Here is a 20,664-nt window from a genome sequence, read left to right on the forward strand (position 1 = left end):
CCAGGCCTGCCCTAAAAGAGCTCCTGAAGGAAGCACTAAACATGGAAAGGAACAACCAGTACCAGCCCATGCAAAAACAAGCCAAATTGTAAAGACCATCAAAGCTAGGAAGAAACTGCATCAACTAACGAGCAAAATAACCAACTAACATCATAATGACAGGATCAGATTCACACATAACAATATTAATGTTAAATGTAAATGGGCTAAATGCTCCAATTAAAAGACACAGACTGGCAAACTGGATAAGGAGTCAGGACCCATCAGTGTGCTGTATTCAGGAAACACAACTCACATGCAGAGACACACATAGACTCAAAATAAAGGGATGGAGGAAGATCTATCAAGCAAATGGAAAACAAAAAAAGGCAGGGGTTGCAATCCTAGTCTCTGATAAAATAGACTTTAAACCAACAAAGATCAAAAGAGACAAAGAAGGCCATTACATAATGGTAAAGGGATCAATTCAACAAGAAGAGCTAACTATCCTAAATATATATGCACCCAACACAGGAGCACCCAGATTCATAAAGCAAGTCCTGAGTGACCTACAAAGGGACTTAAACTCCCACACAACAATAAAGGGAGATTTTAACACCCCACTGTCAACATTAGACAGATCAACGAGACAGAAAGTTAACAAGGATATCCAGGAATTGAACTCAGCTCTGCACAAAGTGGACCTAATAGACATCTACAGAACTCTCCACCCCAAATCAACAGAATATACATTTTTTTCAGCACCACATCACACCTATTCCAAAATTGACCACATAGTTGGAAGTAAAGCTCTCCTCAGCAAATGTAAAAGAACAGAAATTATAACACACTGTCTCTCAGACCACAGTGCAATCAAACTAGAACTCAGGATTAAGAAACTCACTCAAAACTGCTCAACTACATGGAAACTGAACAACCTGCTCCTGAATGACTATTGGGTACATAATGAAATGAAGGCAGAAATAAAGATGTTCTTTGAAACCAATGAGAACAAAGGCACAACATACCAGAATCTCTGGGACACGTTCAAAGCAGTGTGTAGAGGGAAATTTATAGCACTAAATGCCCACAAGAGAAAGCAGGAAAGATCCAAAATTGACATTCTAACACCACAATTAAAAGAACTAGAAAAGCAAGAGCAAACACATTCAAAAGCTAGCAGAAGGCTAGAAATAACTAAAATCAGAGCAGAACTGAAGGAAATAGAGACACAAAAAACCCTTCAAAAAATTAATGAATCCAGGAGCTGGTTTTTTGAAAAGATCAACAAAATTGATAGACCACTAGCAAGACTAATAAATAAGAAAAGAGAGAAGAATCAAATAGATGCAATAAAAAATGATAAAGAGGATATCACCACCGATCCCACAGAAATACAATCTACCATCAGAGAATACTACAAACAGCTCTATGCAAATAAACTAGAAAATCTAGAAGAAATGGATAAATTCCTCGACAAATACACCCTCCCAAGACTAAAACAGGAAGAAGTTGAATCTCTGAATAGACCAATAACAGGTTCTGAAATTGTGGCAATAATCAATAGCTTACCAACCAAAAAGAGTCCAGGACCTGATGGATTCACAGCCGAATTCTACCAGAGGTACAAGGAGGAACTGGTACCATTCCTTCTGAAACTATTCCAATCGATAGAAAAAGAGGGAATCCTCCCTAACACATTTTATGAAGCCAGCATTGTCCTGATACCAAAGCCTGGCACAGACATAACCAAAAAAGAGAATTTCAGACCAATATCCTTGATGAACATTGATGCAAAAATCCTCAATAAAATACTGGCAAGCCAAATCCAGCAGCACATCAAAAAGCTTATCCACCATGATCAAGTGGGCTTCATCCCTGGGATGCAAGGCTGGTTCAACATACGCAAATCAATAAATGTAATCCAGCATATAAACAGAACTAAAGACAAAAACCACATGATTACCTCAATAGATGCAGAAAAGGCCTTTGACCAAATTCAACAACCTTCATGCTAAAAACTCTCAATAAATTAGGTATTGATGGGACGTACCTCAAAATAATAAGAGCTATCTATGACAAACCCACAGCCAATATCATACTGAATGGGCAAAAACTGGAAGCATTCCCTCTGAAAACTGGCACAAGACAGGGATGCCCTCTCTCACTGCTCCTATTCAACATAGTGCTGGAAGTTCTGGCCAGAGCAATCAGGCAGGAGAAGGAAATAAAGGGTATTCAATTAGGAAAAGGGGAAGTAAAATTGTCCCTGTTTGCAGATGACATGATTGTATATCTAGAAAACCCCATTGTTTCAGCCCAAAATCTCCTTAAGCTGATTAGCAACTTCAGCAAAGTCTCAGGATACAAAATCAATGTTCAAAAATCACAAGCATTCTGTCTGTCCAATAACAGACAAACAGAGAGCCAAATCATGAGTGAACTCCCATTCACAATTGCTTCAAAGAGAATAAAATACCTAGGAATCCAACTGACAAGGGATGTGAAGGACCTCTTCAAGGAGAACTACAAACCACTGCTCAATGAAATAAAAGAAGATACAAACAAATGGAAGAACATTCCATGCTCATGGGTTGGAAGAATCAATATCGTGAAAATGGCCATACTGCCCAAAGTAATTTATAGATTCAACCCCATCCCCATCAAGCTACCAATGACTTTCTTCACAGAATTGGAAAAAACTACTTTAAAGTTCATATGGAACCAAAAAAGAGCCCGCATCGCCAAGTCAATCCTAAGCCAAAAGAACAAAGCTGGAGGCATCACGCTACCTGACTTCAAACTATACTACAAGGCTACAGTAACCAAAACAGCATGGTACTGGTACCACAACAGAGACACAGATCAATGGAACAGAACAGAGCCCTCAGAAATGATGCCACATATCTACAACTATCTGATCTTTGACAAACCTGACAAAAACAAGAAATGGGGAAAGGATTCCCTGTTGAATAAATGGTGCTGGGAAAACTGGCTAGCCATATGTAGAAAGCTGAAACTGGATCCCTTCCTTACACCTTATACAAAAATTAATTCAAGATGGATTAAAGACTTAAATGTTAGACCTAAAACCATTAAAATCCTACAAGAAAACCTAGGCAATACCATTCAGGACATAGGCGTGGGCAAGGACTTCATGTCTAAAACACCAAAAGCAATGGCAACAAAAGCCAAAATTGACAAATGGGATCTAATTAAACTAAAGAGCTTCTGCACAGCAAAAGAAACTACCATCAGAGTGAACAAGCAACCTACAGAATGGGAGAAAATTTTTGCAACCTACTCATCTGACAAAGGGCTAATATCCAGAATCTACAATGAACTCAAACAAATTTACAAGAAAAAAACAAACAACCCCATCAAAAAGTGGGCAGGGGACATGAACAGACACTTCTCAAAAGAAGACATTTATGCAGCCAAAAAACACATGAAGAAATGCTCATCATCACTGGCCATCAGAGAAATGCAAATCAAAACCACAGTGAGATACCATCTCACACCAGTTAGAATGGCCATCATTAACAAATCAGGAAACAACAGGTGCTGGAGAGGATGTGGAGAAATAGGAACACTTTTACACTGTTGGAAGTCAGTGTGGTGATTCCTCAGGGATCTAGAAATAGAAATACCATTTGACCCAGCCATTCCATTACTGGGTATATACCCAAAGGACTATAAATCATGCTGCTATAAAGACACATGCACACATATGTTTACTGTGGCACTATTCACAATAGCAAAGAGTTGGAACCAACCCAAATGTCCAACAACGATAGACTGGATTAAGAAAATGTGGCACATATACACCATGGAATACTATGCAGCCATAAAAAATGATGAGTTCATGTCCTTTGTAGGGACATGGATGAAAGTGGAAAACATCATTCTCAGTAAACTATCACCGTTTTCTCATCATGGTGGAATTGAAAATCATGGACACAGAAGGACATCACTCCGGGATTTGTGGGGTGGGAGAGATATACCTAATGCTAAATGACGAGTTAATGGGTGCAGGAAATCAACATGGCACATGGCTACATATGTAACAAATCTGCACATTGTGCACATGTACCCTAAAACCTAAAGTATAATAATAAAAGAAAAAAGAAAAAAAAAATCCAAGATGAACAAGTTGGATTACTTTCCACGTACGAGGCTGTCTCTGCCAATAGCAGCATTTCAGCCAGGCCATGCTTGGAGGTGCCTCTGTGTGGTGAGATGGGTGTGTGCCCTGGACAGTAAGAAATGTGCACGCTTCTCCTTGGATAGGCAGAGCAGCAAAGGTTGCATATTATGGTTATTTTCCTCTCATTTCTCTCTCAGGAGAAGCAGACGCTCCCCTCCACCACCATCTGCCTTGCTGAGCTCTGCTTGCTCCCACCTTTCTCCTTGATAACCAGCTGCTTTCTCTTATAAGCCATCACCATGCCTTTCTGCAGAGTCAGTGCCTTCTTCTTCACTCTGAGACTCTCTCCTTGGCCTTGACCCTGGGGAAAGAAACCAGACAATGCAGTATCAAATGTATATAATGTAATTTTAAAAGTCAGATGGCTCTAGAAAGCTCATTAGGAAAAACACCAGCATTCCCTGCTCTCATCGTCCCTACTGCTGACTTCTGATTTCCAATCACTGCTCTTTCTTCCTTATTTCATCCTGTGCTCATCTTCCCATTTCTCAATTTCATGTTGATATTGCAATGTTTTTATTTCTTTCCAGATTTAACTATTTATTCTCTCTTTTTGATTATGTTGAATTTGTTTTCCTTCTCTTTCCTCATTCCTTATTTCCCTTCTCCCATCTTCCTAAAATATTAACATCCCAATGTTTAAGTTAATATTCATTGTTTATTCTTGGGGATAACTGCTTTTCCCCATCCTGATCTTTCCTTTATCAGTTAATGTGATGTCCCTGTGCCTTCTCTGTCTCTTTACTCTTTCTCTCCAGAGGAGATGGGGGACACATGTTTTTGAGACCTTGTACATCTAAAGACATTTTTATTGTACCTCTCACGCTTGATTGATATTTTGACTGGCCATCGAATTCTTGGCTGGAATTCTCTGGAATACGACTTTATTTCCCTTTTAGAAATATTTATGGTTGTCTTTTTGAGGTAAGTGTTCTGAAAATTCACACTTATGTTTTGTGGGGTGGATCTATGTTGACTCAAGAAACCATGCCTTCAGTGGACACTTTCATTCTGGAAACACATTCTTTGGGTCTCAGAACCTTCCTTGTATTTCCTCCTGAAAGATTTTCCACATTGCATTATGTCTTTGTTCTCCCCTTCTGGAACTCGTATTATTCAGGAGTAGTTAAATCTCCTTGACTGTTCTTCAAGTTTTCTTTTGTTTTAATTGAGACCGTGTCTCATTCTGTCGCCCAGGCTGGAATGCAGTGGCACAATCATGGCTCACAACAGCCGTAACTTCCCAGGCTCAAGCAATTCTCCCACCTCAGCCTCCCAAGTAGCTGGAACTACAGGCATGTGCCACTGCACCTGGCTAACTTTTTCTTTATATTTTGTAGAGACAAGATCTCACTATGTTGCCCAGGCTGGTTTTGAACTCCTGAGCTCAGGCAATCCACCTGCATGAGCCTCCCAAAGTGCTAGGATTACAGGCATGAGCCACTGTGCCTAGCCTCCAAATTTTTTTAATGAATATTTTCCTGTCTTTTTGCTTACTTTTTTCCTGGAAATTTCTTCGATTTTGCTTTTTGACTCTTCTATTTAAGAAAAAGAATAATAAATTGCTACTACTCTATTTTTCATTTCGAAGAGCTATAAATACCCTTTTTACAGAGCATTATTCTTTCATGAAAATAAAATACTATCTCTTTAAGGGGATCAAGTATTTCTTACCTTCCTATGGTGTTTTTGTTTCCTCTAATTTCCTAATTGCAAAGTGTTTTTGTTTTGTGTTTTAGGCTTTCCTCAAGTATCTGTGACTTTTTTTCTGTTTTGCTAACGAATGAAGCATGAAAGCTGTAAAGTGTGCATTGGCAGGGCATGCTGAGTAGAGGTTTCACTTTGGGGCAACCAGGCAGGGATTAAACTATCTCTTTGGAGTCTCCAGTTGTTGGTGCTTTTTTAGTTATTTCTTTTGTACTGGTTAATTTTCTTAGGAAATAATTCTTCAATGTCCCACCTAGGCTGCGTGTTGTGGGGGTTGAAAGGATAGAGACATGATGCCTGGAGCTGAATGGGGAAATGGGCTCAATGTCCCCACTCTCAATGAGGACTTGCACTTATTTTCCTTTTCCAATATGGCTCCTCACTCCCACCCTTCACTGTAACTAGTCTCCCTAAATCTAGAACCCACAGGGAATAAGTTTTCAAGAAGGTCTTCTGCCAGAGTGGGTGAGATTAGGTGCCTGGCTATGCAGAGGTGGGAAGGGATTTGGGCTCTGAGTGTTCCTTATAATTCCCTGAAGTGATTATTACACATTGTATGCCTATATCAAAATATCTCATGTACCCCATGAATGTATACATCTACTATATACCCACAAACATTTTTTAAAAAATTAAAAAGATTTCCAATCAATATTCTTACTTTCAGTCCCACCTACACCCTATCTTCAGAGGTAGCTAGTGCCTCCGATTCCTGAATCTTTTGGGGGTTCTTGTTTCTAGACTTCCTTCCCTGCTGCAGGTGGGGATCCACTATTCCTGCTTTCCAGGGTCCGTTACCATTTGTCCACTTTTTAGCAGTAACTCATTGGCACTGGGAAACTTAGTACACATATCAGGTTTCTTCTTTAGTTTCTAACACTCTTAAGTAAGGACAAACTACACAGACATAGTGTAAAAGCACATTATAACACATATAAACTTTATAAGCCCTTGACCCATACTTAATCTGAATAGTTGATAAATGAATTTATTTATATTAAAAATTATTATACTTGGTTATTGTGAATGACTCATGTAAGTCACATGTGCTTGAAAAGATACTTTGATCTCCCTCGTTGAAATATTTCTTATCAGGTTACCTTAGAGTTTAAAAGTACTTTAACAACCGGGGTTTGGTGTTAGTGGTCCCTCATTTCTTCCAGCCATAAAACTAGACTGTATATAACACAGTGGCCACTCATTTGAATTCTGCAGAATTTATCATTTACCCAAAGCAAAACACAATACTAAATAATTAAATATATTTCTGATTTTGTCAATACTGTATGACCCCGTATAGTAAAACACTGTAACGGAGGATATTAGAATATACTCTCAGATCAGAAGTCAGGATACATTGACATGTAAGAAGTGGGAAATAATGACTCCATCCCTTGTAATCCCTAGAAATAGAGTCCAGAGCCCCCTAGGAAAAGAAGCTTGGCTGCCAGGACTGGCTGTATTTTTTGAATTTCAATCCCACTTCAGGACAACTTTATACCTTGCCATAGGTAATCCAAAGAGAAATTTTCCCTAAAATATTCACACTACTGCTGTCGTACAGCACAGTATTGTTGATCAGTTCAACAGCCTCTGTCACCACGTACAGGTTGTCCCCTCTCCTCCGGCACTCCTTCAGAAATGATGGCTCTGGATCCAACAGTTTCCTGGGGATTTAAGGAAGGAGGAGGAGAGTCAGAGTGGGAAAGTGATGCCTTTTCAGGTTACTCTGGGTGCCCTTCTCCTCAAGACCTGGGAGGGGTGCAATGCCTTTGGACCCTGACAGGTGAGTCCCCAGTGGGTGTTAGGGCAGCAGAATGTTTTATCTGATATATAGGATAGAGGAGATCCCATTGATGGTGGTTTGGGTGTGAGAGTATATGTACCATATTGTTAAAGGCATCTGCATTTTACTAAATTATACTGGTCCTGTTAAGGGGTAATTTATAGAATTTTAGCGCTAGGGTCTCTCAGAAAAAAAAGGGCTAGAAGCAGACAGGTTCAGATGATTAAGAACAGTCTTTCGGAGGTCCTGTTGTCAAAGCTGGGTATTCACACCGAACGTGTCCATTAGCACAATCAGGGTGGGCTGGGAAGCAGATAGATAAAGTGGAATGAAGCAGAGAAGACTCTGGATGATTTCATGACCATTACGGATTTACTGTCCTTGGTGGGTGGATTGGTAGGGCTGACTTGATGATGTAGTTTCCAGGGATATATGAATGGTTTGAAGTACTGAAGATAGAGTTCATTTCTATTTCAGTTCTTTCTGAGGCTCAACCTTGATTCTACTCAAGGCACCCATGGAGTCGGTGTCCTAGATAACAGTCATGTGGAATATTGAGGGATTCTTAATTTGCTTTTCAGTAGAGGAGGTTACTGAGCACACAATATTAGGTTTTGTCATTTCTGTCTTCTTACTATGCCCTTAGATGCTATGTTATATGACCCCTACTTATCTTCTAAGCTTCATGTTATATCTCCTTTATCCTGATTGTCTAAGCTTCCAACTCACTGACCTCGCCCCTTATCCTGAAAACACCAAGCTTGGTGTTTCACCCTTTATTAGAAGGGTAAGAGTTTTACTTCGGCAGCATCACCCCTTCCCAAGCGCCATCACAACATGAATGGAGTTCCCCTGGATCCATGATCTCTTCAACGGGAAAAAGAGAGCCAAAGTATATATCCAGCTTCAAACAGCATTCCAAAGCGCATCCTAGGAGGTCCAGCTCTGTCCCATGTCACAGAGAACATTGAGGGAATCAGCAGGACTAGACCACTTGGGGTCACCTAGAAGCAAAGAAGTGGTCAAGGCCTCAGCATGGATCTTGGCAGTGACACTGCATTCCTACTAGCAGTGGCACCCAATCAGAGAGACCAGCCAGCAGCTCACCTGCCTGCAGACCCAAGCCAACAAACTTGTCTGGCCAGAAAGTATGGTAGGTAGTTTCTGTCTGGCTTGCATCCTTAACCAGTGGTATAGCCTCCCTGTGGAGGTCAGCCTCAGAGCCCAACCTAAGTTCCTTGTGAGACAGGAAAGCCGGCCAGCAACCCTGCCTAACTGTGGAGCACAGCCTCTGGCCCCAACCGACCCAGGATCCTCCACAAAAACTCTGCCCAGCCTCAGGGCCCACCCTAAGACTTTGCCCAAATAGGGAGGCCAGCCGGCAACCACACCTAACTGCAGAGCACAGCCTCTGGCCTGGCCCGACCAGGAAGTCCAAACAGTGACCCTTTCCAAATTCAGAGCCCAGCCCCAGGCACCACTCAAGCAGGAAGTCAAGCTGGTGACTCTGCCTAACTGTGGAGCAGTCTGTTACTCTGCCTTATGAAGGAGCCTGGTCAAGAACCCAACACAGCCTTGAAGCTCTGCCTGCAACCACACCCAAATGTGGGACACAGGCTACAAACCTAGCCAATCTGGGAGTTCATAGTGACCCTGACTGACCGTGGAGCAAAGTGAGTAGCCCTACCTGGATCAAGTTCCCAGCCAGTGACCCAGCACAAACACACAGTTCAGCCTGTGCCCCTACCCAAACATGGAGCCCAGCCTGTGGCCTGCCCAACTACAAAGCACAGCCTGAGACCACCGCCAATTACAAAACCTAGTCTGTGGCTCCATCTGAACGTGGCATTCAGCCAGCATCATACCCAGTCAGGCAGCACTTCATGGGCCCCCACCCAACCAGGGAAAATTTCAGAGCCCAGCCTGAAGCCCTGCCCAATTATATACCCTAAACAACAGTACCACAAGAAGCACAGGCTGCAACCATCTGACAAGAGGTGATTGTGGGGTCCAGCCAGTGGTCCTACTTGGCCACAAAGCCAGTCAAAATCCCCACCCTATGGAGGAGCCCAGCCAGTAGCCCTGCCTGAATGCAGAGCCCAGCCAACAGCTCATCCTGATCACGGAACCCAGCCAGTGATCCAGCCCAACCATGGGGCACAGCCAGCAGTTCCACCTCAGAGTGTGGGCAGTGGCCACATCAACTAGAGAGTGTGAGCAGCAAGCCACACTTATTCATGAACACTAACAGCCAATCCATCTAGAACCAAAGGTTGGACTGACTGGTGAAGGTCTGTCTCTACTCGTATGAACCTGTTAAGGCTAGAAGAGGTGGCTGCTGCCTCAAAAGCACAAAAAGAAATGCAAGATACAAGGATTATGAGGTATCAGGAAAATGTTATATCACCAAAGGAAACTAATAAAGCTCCAATGACTGACTCTAAAGAAATGGGAGATCTACTATCACAAGGACAAAAAAACAAACACCGCATGATCTCACTCATAGGTGGGAGTTGAAGAAAGAGAACACATGGACACAGGAAGGGGAACATCACACACCGGGGACTGTTGTGGGGTGGGGGGAGTGGGGAGGGATAGCATTAGGAGATATACCTAATGATAAATGACGAGTTAATGGGTGCAGCACGCCAACATGGCACATGTATACATATGTAACAAACCTGCATGTTGTGCACATGTACCCTAAAACTTAAAGTATAATAATAATAAAATTTTTTAAAAAATAATTTAAAAATGAGGTTAAAAAATCAGGTGAAAAAAAAAAGACATGGGAGATCTATAAACAAACTGACAAAGAATTCAGAAGTTCAATGAACTACAAGAAAATATAGATAGACAACTAAACAAAATTAAGAAAACAATACACAAAATTAGTTCCACAAAGAAATAGAAACCATTTTTTTTAAATCCTACAAAGAATACAATAACTAAACTGAAAAAAGTTTAGGAAAGTTTCAACAGCAGATTCAATCAAGCAAAAGGAAGAATTAGTGGACTCAAAGACAATTTGAAATTACCCAGTCAGAGGGATAAAAAGAAAACAGAATGCAGAGTGAAAAAAAATGTATGGCACTTATGGGATGCCATCAAGTGAAACAAAATATAATATTCTCCAGAAACATAAAAGAGTGAGAAAGACATAAAAAGCTTATTTGTAGAAATAATGACAGCCAGGGCCAGTGGCTCTTACCTATAATCCCAGCACTTTGGGAAATCAAGGTTGGAGGATCACTTGTGTCCAGGAGTTCAAAACCAGGCTGAGCATAATATTGAGACCACATCTCTCCAAAAAAAAAAATTTAAGCAGGTTGGTGGCACACACCTGTAGTCCTAGCTACTCAGGAAGCTGAGGTGTGAGGATCACTTCAGCCCAGGAAGTAGAGGCTGCAGTGAGCCAGGATCGTGCCACTGTGCTCCAGCCTGAGTGACAGAACAAGACCCTGTCACAGAGGAGAGGAGAGGAGAGGAGAGGAGAGGAGAGGAGAGGGAGAGGAGAGGAGAGGAGAGGAGAGGAGAGGAGAGGAGAGGAGAGGAGAGGAAAGGAAAAAAAGGAAACTCTCAAATTTTGAGAGAGAAGTGGGCATCAAGATTTGTGACACTAAAAATTTCCCAAATAGGTTGAACCCAAAATGGTCTACACCAAGTCACGTTATAATTAAATTATCAAAAGTCAAAAATAAAGAGAAAATACTGAGAGGAACGAGAAAAGCTACTCATTACAAACAGGGGAGTATCTATAAGACAATCAGCAAATTTCTTAGGAGAAATCTGGCTAGGAAAGGATGATATATTCAAGATACCGAAAGAAAAAAAACTGCTGTCTTGGTCTGTTTTCTGTTGCTATAAGAGAATATGACAGACTGGCTAAATTATATATAACTGAAGTTTATTTGGCTCATGATTCTGGAGGCTGGGAAGTCCTCAGAGCATTGCACCAGCATTTGGTGAATGTTATCTCATGGAAGATGGTGAAAAGCAGAAGCAAACACACAAGACAAAGAGAATACAAGGGTTGAACTTCACCCTTTTGTCAAGAGCCCACTCCCACAAAAACTACCCAACTCCCAAGATAATGATATTAATCCATTCATCAGGGCAGAGCACTTATGGCCCAATCACCTCTTAAAAGCCCCATCTCTTAATACTGGTACAATGGCAATTAAATTTCATTAGGAGTTTTGGAGAGGACATTCAAACCACAGAAACTGCCAAACAAGAATACAAAACTCAGCTATTCTTCAGAGACAAAAGAGAGATAAAGACTTTCCCAAACAAAAGCTGAGGAAGTTCACCACGAGATCTGCCTTACAAGAAATGCAAAAGGGAGTTCTTCAAGTTGAAATGAAAATACGTTAATTAACAACATAAAACACATGAATGTGTAAAATTCATCAGTAAAGGAAAATATATAATCAGAGTCAGAATTCTGTAATATTCTAAATGTGGTATATAAATGATTTCCAACTATGGTATAAAAATATTTTAAGTATATTAAAAATAACTCTACAATAATTTGTTATTAGATATACAATATAAAAATATGTGAATCTTAATATCAATAACCTAAAATATCAATGAGGGGAAGAAGTAAAGGCATAATGCTTTTTATGCAATCAAAATTAAGCTGAAGGCCAGGCACAGTGGCTCATGCCTGTAATCTCAACACTTTGGGTGTCCAAGGCAGGCAGACTACTTGAAGCCAGGAGTTCAAGACCAGCCTGGCTAATATGGCAAAACTCTGTCTCTACTAAAAATACAAAAAATTTGCCAGTTGTGGTGGCACACACCTATAGTCCCATGTACTTGGGAGGCTGAGGCATGAGAATTGCTTAAACCTAGGAGGCAGAGGTTGCAGTTAGCTGAGATTGTGCCACTGCACTTCAGCCTAGGCAACAGAGTGAGACTGTCTCAAAAATGTCCCAAATAGGTTAAACCCCTCAAAAAAAATTAATCCCCCCAAAATTAAGTTGTTATCAGCATAAAATAGGATATTATAACTATAAGATATTTTATGTAAGCCTCATTGTAATGACAAAGGAAAAACCTGTAGTAGATATGCAAAAGATTAAGAGAAAGGACTCAAGCATACTACCACAAAAAGTAATCAAATCACAAAGGAAGATGGCAGGTGAGAAAGAAGGAAAGAAAAAAACTATAAAAGTCATAAAACAATTAAAATGACAATAGCAAGTACTTATCTATCAATAATTATATTAAATGTAAACAGATTAAATTTTCCAAACTAAAGACAGAGGTGGATAATATATATAAGAAAGCAAGATCCAATGACTTGCTGCCGAAAAGAGATTCATGTTAGCTTTAAGGACACACAGGCTGAAAGGGAAGAGATGGAAAAAGAAATTCTAATGCAAAAGATGACCAAAAAACAACAAGGGTGGCCGTACTTACACAGACACACACACACATATTTTATTTATATATATATTATATATATGTATATGTGTATATTTATATATGTATATGTGTATATTTATATATGTATATGTGTATATTTATATATACATATATTTGTATATTTATATATATACGTATATGTGTATATTTATATATATACGTATATGTGTATATTCATATATATACATATATGTCAGATAAAATGGACTTAAGTCAAAACTGTAACAAGATAGAAGGATGCCATTATATAATGATACTACTATAAATATGCACCAAACATCAGAGCACATAAATATATAAATCAAATATTAACATAACTTAAAGGAGAAATAAACAGCAATACAAAATTAGTAAGAGACTTTAATACCCACTCTTACTAATGGCCATATCATCCAGAAAAAAAAAAATCAATGCAGAAATATAAGACTTGAAAAACATTATAAACCAAATGAACCTAACAGACATATAGAGAACATTCCATCTAACAGCAGCAGAATACAAATTCTTCTCCAGAGCACATGGAACATTCTCCAAGATAGATCATATGTTAGGCCACAAAACAAGTCTTAACAAATTTAAGAAGACAGAAATTATTTCAAGTATCTTTTCCAATAACAATGGCACAAAACTAGAAATAATAACAAGGAATTTCAGAAAATTCACAAATATGTGGAAATTAAACTGAACAACAAGTGGGTCAAAGAAGAAATCAAAAGGGAATTCAAAAAATATCTGAGACAAACAAAAATGAAAACACAACATACTAAAACTTATGTGATACAACAAAAGCAGTTCTAATTTAAGAAGACAGAAATTATTTCAAGTATCTTTTCCAATAACAATGGCACAAAAGTAGAAATAATAACAAGGAATTTCAGAAAACTCACAAATATGTGGAAATTAAACTGAACAACCAGCAGGTCAAAGAAGAAATCAAAAGGGAATTCAAAAAATATCTCAGACAAACAAAAATGAAAACACAACATACCAAAACCTATGGGATACAACAAAAGCAGTTCTAAGTGGAAAGTTTATAAACACCTACATTAAGAAAATAGAATTCAAACCAACAACCTAACTTTATACCTTAAAGAACTAGAAAAGAAGAACAGGCCAGGCGCAGTGGCTCACACCTGTAATCCCAGCACTTTAGGAGGCCAAGGTGGGCAGATCACGAGGTCAGGAGATCGAGACCATCCTGGCTAACACGGTGAAACCCTGTCTCTAATAAAAATACAAAAAATTATCCAGGCATGTTGGCAGGTGCCTGTAGTCCCAGCTGCTCGGGAGGCTGAGGCAGGAGAATGGCATGAACCCAGGAGGCAGAGCATGCAGTGAGCAGAGATCGCAGCACTGCACTCCAGCCTGGGCAACAGAGCAAGACTCCATCTCAAAAAAAAACACACACACCAAAAAAAAAAAGAATAGAGCAGAGTAAATTAAATGGAAAACAGAAAAACAACAGAAAAGATAAGGTAATAAAACTGAGGGGTTTTTTGAAAAAACTTTAAAATTGACAAACCCTTAGCTAGACAAACCAAGAAAGAAGAACTCGAATAAATAAAATTATAGTTAAAAAGAGACATTACAAATGATGCCACAGAAATAAAAAAGATCATGAGAGCCTATTATCAATAATTATATACCAACAAACTGGAGTATCTAAGAGAAATGGATAAATTCCTAGAAACATATGATCTATCAAGATTGAGTCATGAAGAAATATAAAATATAAACATATCATTAACAAGTAAGGTGATTGAATCAGTAATCAAAAAAGCTCCGAAAAATTATGCCCATGACCAAATGCTTTCACTGGTGAATTCTACTAAACATTTAAAGAAGGTTAATATCAATCCGGCTCAAACCAAAAAATTGAAGAGGAAAGAATAATTCAAACTCATTGTGCAAGGCCAGCATTACTCTAATACCAAAGCCAGATAAGGACATTACAAGAAAAGAAAATTACAGGCCAATATATCTGATAAACATAGATGCAAAAGTCCTTAACAAAATTTTAGCAAACCAAATTTAACAGCACATTAAAAGGATCATACACCACGATCAAGTGGAATTTATGCCTGGAATGAAAGGATAGTTCAACATTTGCAAATCAATAAATATACTACACCACATTAACATAATCAAGGACAAAAACCATATGATCAGCTCAGTAGATGCAGAAAAAGCATTTGATGAAATTCATCATCCTTTCATGATAAAAACTCTCAGCAAATTGGATATAGAAGAAATGTACCTTAACATAATGAAGGCTATACATGGTCATAATAAAGTCCACAGCTAACATTATGCTCAATGTTGAAAAGCTGAAAGCTTTTCCTTTAAAATAAGGAACAAAACAAGAATGTCCACCTTCACCATTTCTATTCAGTATGGCACTGGAAATGCTTGCCAGTGAAATTAGGGAAAAAGAAATAAATAAAAGGAGCCTAAATAGGAAAGAAAGAGGTAAAATTGCCTCTGTTTACAGATGACACTATCTTCTACATCGAAAATCCTAAAAACTTCATTTTTAAAATGTTAGAACTAGTAAATGTGGTCAAGTTGCTGGATACAAAATCAACATTAAAAATTAATTGTATTTCTACAAATTAACAATGAACTATCTTTAAAAACCAGTTTATAGGCCAGGCATGGTGGCTCTCACCTGTAATTCCAGCTCTTTGGGAGGCTGAGGCGGGTGGATCACCTGAGGTCAGGAGTTTGAGACCAGCCTGGCCAACATGGCAAAACCCCGTCTCTACTAAAAATACAAAACATTAGCTGGGCCTTGTGGCGGGCGCCTGTAATCCCAGCTACTTGGGAGGCTGAGGCAGGAGAATTGCTTGAACCTGGGAGGCAGAGGTTGCAGCGAGCCAAGATTATGCCATTGCACTCCAGCCTGGGAGACAGAGTGAGACTCTGTCTCAAAAAAAAAAATCCGTTTATAATAGCTTCAAAAATAATAAAATACTTGTGAATACATTTCACCAAGGAGGCGAAAGATCCATATACTGAAAAACTACAAAATTAATGAAAGAAACTAAAGAAGACAAAAATAAACAGCAAAATATTTGTGCTCATGGATAAGAAGAATTAATATTATTAAAATGTCATACTACTCAAAGCAATTTACAGATTCAATGCAATTCTTATCAAAATACCAATGACAATCTTCACAGAAATAGAAACACGATCTTAAAACTCCTATGGAAAGACCCAGAATAGCTAAAGCATTCTCAAGAAAGAACAAAGCTAGACACCCCATACTTCCTGATTTCAAAGTATATTACAAAGCTATAGAAGTTAAAATTTATGGCACTTGCATAAAAAGACATATAAACTAGTGGAATCAAGTAGAGGGCCAAGAAATAAACTCATACGTGTATGATCAACTAATATCTGAGAAGCGTGACAAGAATAGATAAAGGATAGCGTCTTCAAAAAATGGTGTTGAAAAAACTGGATATTCACATGCAAAAGACTGAAACTAGGTCCTTACTTTATATACAAAGATCAACTCAAAGTAGATTAGAAACCTGTATATAAGACCTGGAACCTTAAAACATTTTCAGAAGAAAATACAGGGGGAAAGGTCCTCAAGATTGGTTATGGCAACAATTTGTTTGATATGACACCAAAAGCAACAGAAGCAAAAAAAAAAAAAAAAAAAAAAAAGAAAAGAAAAAATAAGTGGTACTCTAGCAAACTAAAAAGTTTCTGCACAGCAAAGGAAACAATCAACAGAGTGAAAATGCAACCTACAGAATGGTCAAAAATATTTGCAAACCATATGCCTGATAAAGGGTTAATATCTAAAATATATAAGGAACTCATACGGCTAAATTGCAAAAACAAAAACAAAAACAAAAATCTTGATTTAAAAAATGGGCAAAGGACCTAAATAGATATTTTCTACAAAAAAGACATACAAACAAGCTAACAGGCACATGAAATGGTGCTCAAAATTACTTATCAGGGACATACAAATCAAAACCACAATGAGATATAACTTCACATCTGTTTGGATGGCTTTTAACAAAAAGATAAGTGTTGGCAAAGATGTGCATTAAAGGAAATCCTTGTATGTTATTAGTGGGAATGTAATTGGTAGAGCCATATGGAAAACAGTATGTTGGTTCTTCAAAAAACTAAAACTAGAACTACCATATGATCCAGCAATCCCATTTCTAGGTATACAGCCAACGAAAACTAAATCAGTAGCTCAAAGACATATCTGCACTTCCATGTTCATTGCAGCATTATTCACAGAAACCAAGACACCAAAACAACTTAAGTGCCTGTCAACAGATGAATGGAAAAAGAAATTGTGGTATGTGTATACAATGGAATATTATTCAGCCATAAAAAAGAAAGAAACCCTGCTTTGCAACAACATGGATAAACCTTGATGGCATTATGCTAAATAAAAGTCAAACAGAGAAATACAAATACTGTATAATCTCATATATGTGTAGAACCTAAAAAAGTCAAACTTATAGAAACAAAATATAATGGTGGTTAGCAGGGGTTAGGAAATCAGGGAAATGGGGCACGTTGGTCAAAGGGAACACAGACTATAATTAACAATACTACATTGTGTATCTGAAATTTGCTAAGAGAGTAGATATTAAATGTTCTCACCACAAAAAAATGATAGCTAGGTAAAGTAATAGATATGTTAACTGACTTTATTGTGGTCTTTTTACAATATATACATACATCAAATCATCACATTGTACACCTTAAATTCACACAATTTTGTCAACTATATCTCAATAGAGCCGAAAAAAATAAAAATAAATCCCAATACAGTGATGTACATGTTATTTAAATAGTTTTAGAGTCTTTGTCTCACTTAAATTAATACTTTGTTAATTTATTTTTTATTGCTTATTTTCTTACTCCCTGCCCATCCCTTGTCTCCACTAAAAGTAAGGTGATTTATGACAGGTGTTTACATCTGTCTTGTTTTCATTCTATCCCCAACATATAACAACACAGTAGTGGGTAGTTACTGCTCTAATAAGTATTCGTTAGGTAACTAAAAGCTATTACTTGAGTAAAGGAAGGTATGAATACTCAAGAAGAGTAGCAAAATCTGGGATGTCATCATCTTGATTTTCATCCCTGCAACAAGACTTGCCAGATGTATTTTTGTGTTCAAGGAAAGCACCCTCTGGGATACTGATGATCCATCCCCTTCCTCTCCCATGTCCTCACCTTTTTTGAAAGTCTTCCAGGTTTGGAGATGGGATGGTAACAATCTGAAACTCGAGGGAGCATCCATGGTCCACAGAGGCCTCCCCTGACACACTCACTTCTACACCAACATTCACACCCACGTCAGCCTTATGCTTCTGGATCATAATGTCACTGAAGTGGAACGGTCCTGTCACAACAGTTTCTGGGGAAAGAAAAGATGACCATAGGTTTAGCCAAGAATTCATTCAAGAATTCAAAGGCTTAGCCAAGAATAGCTGGTGTGCAAAATGAAATAACAAAGACCTATTTAGCCCCAATCCTCCCACTCATTTAAACTCTGTTGAAAACTAATTGATCAATTAATGTTTGAATGTAAATTACTACAGATGGAAAATATTCAAATGTTTAAATGGGCATTGTGTGACAGAGATAAAATCTTCACCCTGAAAAATAGTGTTGTCAAATGTACAGTGTCTGGAAGACACCTGGGATCATCGTTTCAGGCACACTGTCTCCTCTGCAGCAGGCACAGCACCCAGCCGCAGAGGGAAGCACACGGGGGCAGAAAATGTTTGGGATGTGGAGCCAGACAGACCTGGGTTTGGATCCCAGTTCTACCAGTTCCCAGGGACGTAACTGTTTTTTGTTTGGTTTTTGTTGTTGTTGTTGTTGTTTTGAGACAGAGTCTCACTCTGTCATCCAAGTGGGAGTGCATTGGTGCAGTCTCAGCTCACTGCAACCTCCGCCTTCTGGGCTCAAGCAATTATTGAGCCTCAGCCTCCCGAGTAGCTGGGACTACAAGAGTGTACCACCCATGCCTGGATAATTTTTTTTTTTTTTTGTATTTTTAATAGAGACAGGGTTTCAGCATGTTGGCCAGACTGGTCTCGAACTCCTGGCCTCAAGTGATCTGCCCGCCTTGGTCTCCCAAAGTGCTGGGATTATAGGCATGAGCCACAGTGCCAGTCCCCAGGTACGTAATTTTGAACAGATAATTTTATAACCTTCTATTTACTCTTACGTAAAATGGGGATAATATCCTCACCTCATGAGCTTGATGCAAATATTAAATGACCTAATGAATGCCTACATCCAGATAATTAGTAGGATTCTCAATTTGTCTTTGTTTCTTGCCCCTTGCCTATAGGCAAGGCTAGTCATGAGAGCTCCTTTCTGGGTGCTCAGTTATCTTTGGATGGTGGGCCATCTTTTTCTGACCACCCATGTTTTTCAACCCTCACCTCCTTGGCCTCTGGCTGACAATACCTGGGACTGAAGAACTTGGCTCCAGGATGTCATTGAGGGAGAATTCAACTGGAACATAGTCAGACTGTTCCCAAAATGATGAACGAGAATCCTTCTTCTTTCGTAATATAACAAACTGATGTAATTTGGTGGCACTCAATAGGTATTTGACAGGTGTCAGGTCTTTGCTTCCAATCTCTTTGACCAAATTTTTGCTAATGCGTTCCAACATGGAGGGCATGTTGCTAGGAGGAGATGAAAGGAGAGCATCAGTTGGGAGGGGAAGAAAATGGTTAAACTCTCACCAATTATTGATATTTCCCCTAAAGGAAAAGATCTACATATGAGATTAGCAGGTCTTAACTTAAAATAGTGACTAGATTATAACGTTCTCAACTTTGAGTTCATTTTTTTGTGTTTTTGGGACGGGGTCTTGCCATGTTGCCCAGACTGGTCTTGAACTCTTGGGCTCAAGTGATTCTCCAATCTCAGCCTACCTAGCATCTGGGATTATAGGCACACACCACCACACCTGGCTTCCAACTTTGGGATTCTTAAGACAATTTGGGCTTCTGACTGAGGCACTGCTGTGAAATTCATTGCCCCTTATGGTTGGAGTAGGAAAGCCTGGGTATCTCCTCACCTCTAATTCAGGGATACTCTAAATAACAGGAAGAAGGAAGGGCTCAATACTGTCATCAACTAAAGAGCCAGAGGGAAGGCGGGGCTTATGTTAAGATGATATGAGTAGTGGTAGAGAATACGTTGGTGTTTGCAGTTTTACAGAGAAAGCCACACTGAGAAGTGACATTTCAACAATAATGTAGAGGAGGCAGGGTATAAACAATGAACATTATGTGGAGAAAAGGATTCCAGATAGAGAAATCAGCAAGCGCAAAGATTTGGAAGCAACGCATGCCTGGAATATGTGAGGTGGAAAGGAAAGAAGATGAGGTCAGAAGAACCCCTCTTGGTCATTTTCATCACTCTCTTTTACTTGAAGTGAGATTAAAAGCCTTTGGAGGGATTTGAGCACACAAGTGACAAATCTGATGCATCTTTTGAAGAGAGATGTCTATGGTGGCTAGGTTGACATTAG

At 39.0% G+C, this 20,664-nt stretch overlaps 1 protein-coding gene across 1 annotated transcript in view; it reads right to left on the reverse strand.

Annotated features, from left to right (window-relative positions):
- GSDMC (gasdermin C) overlaps positions 1-20,664 on the reverse strand; it is a 49,384-nt gene that overhangs the window by 16,124 nt on the left and 12,596 nt on the right. Inside the window, exons 2-5 of the mRNA XM_032758502.2 lie at positions 19,587-19,810; positions 18,339-18,522; positions 7,395-7,560; positions 4,382-4,487 (exon numbers count right to left, since the gene is read on the reverse strand). Coding sequence (XP_032614393.1) covers positions 4,382-4,487; positions 7,395-7,560; positions 18,339-18,522; positions 19,587-19,806 — 676 coding nt within the window. The 5' untranslated portion in view covers positions 19,807-19,810. The remainder of the gene's footprint in view (positions 1-4,381; positions 4,488-7,394; positions 7,561-18,338; positions 18,523-19,586; positions 19,811-20,664) is intronic.

The sequence above is a fragment of the Hylobates moloch genome, unplaced genomic scaffold, assembly GCF_009828535.3.
Source record: "Hylobates moloch isolate HMO894 unplaced genomic scaffold, HMol_V3 SCAFFOLD_9, whole genome shotgun sequence".
Lineage (NCBI taxonomy): Eukaryota > Metazoa > Chordata > Mammalia > Primates > Hylobatidae > Hylobates > Hylobates moloch.